The sequence below is a fragment of the Frankliniella occidentalis genome, unplaced genomic scaffold (assembly GCF_000697945.3).
Source record: "Frankliniella occidentalis isolate FOCC.00 unplaced genomic scaffold, Focc_3.1 Scaffold8, whole genome shotgun sequence".
NCBI classification, from domain to species: Eukaryota; Metazoa; Arthropoda; class Insecta; order Thysanoptera; family Thripidae; genus Frankliniella; species Frankliniella occidentalis.
In genome coordinates, this window is record NW_026267138.1 from 14,873 (window position 1) to 16,987 (window position 2,115).

The 2,115-nt window shown below is 48.5% G+C and overlaps 1 protein-coding gene across 1 annotated transcript in view; it reads left to right on the top strand.

Annotated features, from left to right (window-relative positions):
• The first annotated feature begins 1,139 nt into the window (after positions 1-1,139).
• The window catches only part of LOC113208087 (ABC transporter G family member 20-like), a 6,911-nt gene continuing 5,935 nt past the window's right edge, over positions 1,140-2,115 (top strand). Inside the window, exon 1 of the mRNA XM_052275638.1 lies at positions 1,140-1,261. Coding sequence (XP_052131598.1) covers positions 1,140-1,261 — 122 coding nt within the window. The remainder of the gene's footprint in view (positions 1,262-2,115) is intronic.

Consider the following 2,115-nt stretch of genomic DNA (forward strand, 5'->3'; position numbering starts at 1 on the left):
GGGAGGGAGGGGTTCATTTTATATACTTACTTTTCCTTACTGAGAAATTGGCCGTGATAAATGTTCTGGAAACTCAAGTGTCCGTACAGTATCACAGTTAAAACTGCATTAAAACAAGTGTTCAACTGGCGTGCATATGCAAGTGCTCAACACTATGTTGCCACACTTTTAAGTGTTTGACAGGACATTTGAATAGACTACTTCGAAGTGTTCAACAGTAACTTTGAACATTTTAATGTGTCCAAAGCTTCATGTCCAACACTGATTTTGAACACTTTTAAGTGTTCAACAAGTGAACAACAGTTCTTTGTGTAGAACACTTCGTGTCTGGTTTATACAAGTGCCGGGAGCTGCTATTCCATGACGCAGTGTCCTCGAACAGCTCCGTAGTATCCATACGTTTTTTACAGCGTAGTGACTTAAAATTATGAAAATGTGCGAGAGCTGAGCGCCTGAGGAAACTTGGGTAGGCAACCCGCTCTCAGCCTTGTCAGACGGGTCTGCCTATACGACTTCTTCCTCGTGCGCCTTGGCGGTGTAAGGCCTTGCGCAGTCTCCTGTGCGTGAGCTGTCGTAAATTAATGATTGCACTTTCTCTTCCATTGGGTAAAGGATATCTGAGAAAAGATAATTGGATCGAAACCAACTTTACTTAGACCAGACACTGCTCAAGTCGCTGTCGGGGCATGTTCACTCTTGTCTTTCAGCACTCGCGCGCTAGAAAGAGTGTAAATGTTTCCTTGTTGACAATACAGTATTTGATCTTTATTACTGCCAGATAAATACCGCAGCTTTGTGACATGTTCTCGCAAATTCTTCGCGCACTCAAACAAAGTACACGCTAAGGGAACCGGTACGTCATGCGCCATGTGTACCGTATGCTCGCGTACAAAAAGTGCCCACCTCCTTCTCTTGCGTACTTTTAAATACGTAATTATGAACAAATTGCTCGTATTTGCGTAATGTTTGTCCATAATTGCGTATTAAAAATTACGGAAGAAGTGCAGGTTTAAAATTTTTTCATAAGCTGCGTATAAAAAAGTCCACAACAATTTAGTGTGCACTTTAATTTTCTTTAGTTTCGAAGCCAAATGCAGCCTTTGAACTAATGGTTTGGTTTGTTTTTTGTTTTCCTAGAAATGGAGGCGAGCACGGGCTCCTACGCCGTGTGCGTGCGCGGCGCCTGCAAAGCCTACGGGAGCCGCCGACGGCCGCTCAACGTCCTGGAGAACCTGGATATGTCCGTCCTCAAGGGCTCCATGTGAGTACATACACGGGAAAAAATAACATCTAAACATCAAATCCCTGCTAATTTTTTCACTGACTCCGTGTAGTCGTAGAACAACGTGAGTTGTTTTTCAACAAGTATTTTTTACAGTGTAGTTCGAACGAGATGTGTTCGTTGTGTTCTTCCACATACACATTTCCACTTCGTTTTGTATCTGCCGCACACTTCTGTAGGTGGCGATGGTTGCCGCACCCACTGTTATTTGAAATTTGTATTCGTTTATGATCTTCGAAGCGTCGGAAGGTCATGCACTGTTATTTGAAGAATAAAGGCATGAAAGCAATTATTGGCTGTGGAGGACCGAGGGGGGCGCGGATGTAGTGCTGGACATTCTCTCTCGATTGCCGCACCTCCCAATGGCCCCGCGTGTTGACAAAGGAACACGAACGACGGGTATTTATTCGCAAACAAAAGGCTCGAGGCTCCTGATCGTGGCCATGCTCGCGGGCCGTGGAGACGACTGCGCTCCTGGTCGTCGCGAGGTTACAACTAGAAGGCATCAGGAAAGGGAAGAGGGAGTAGGGGGGAGCCCTTTCTCTGAAGTCACGTGACGTCATGGTGTCCCTGTCTGCTGGTTATCCTGGAGGCGGCAGCGGCGGTAGGACCGCATTCAAGGTAAGGCCCGGGGCGTGGCGGGGCGTAGCACGGCGTGCCATGGTGCTGCGCGGAAGGAGGAAAGACGTAGCACCCGGGCCGGGGAGGGCCAAGGAGGGTCTGGGTCGAGCCGCGCCGCGCCAGTCCTGGCCGCGCTGCCGCGCCCCGCCCTGCTCACGTTACTTTCACTCTCACCGCGGACCCCCCTCCCCACATCGTCTGGATCGGGTCTG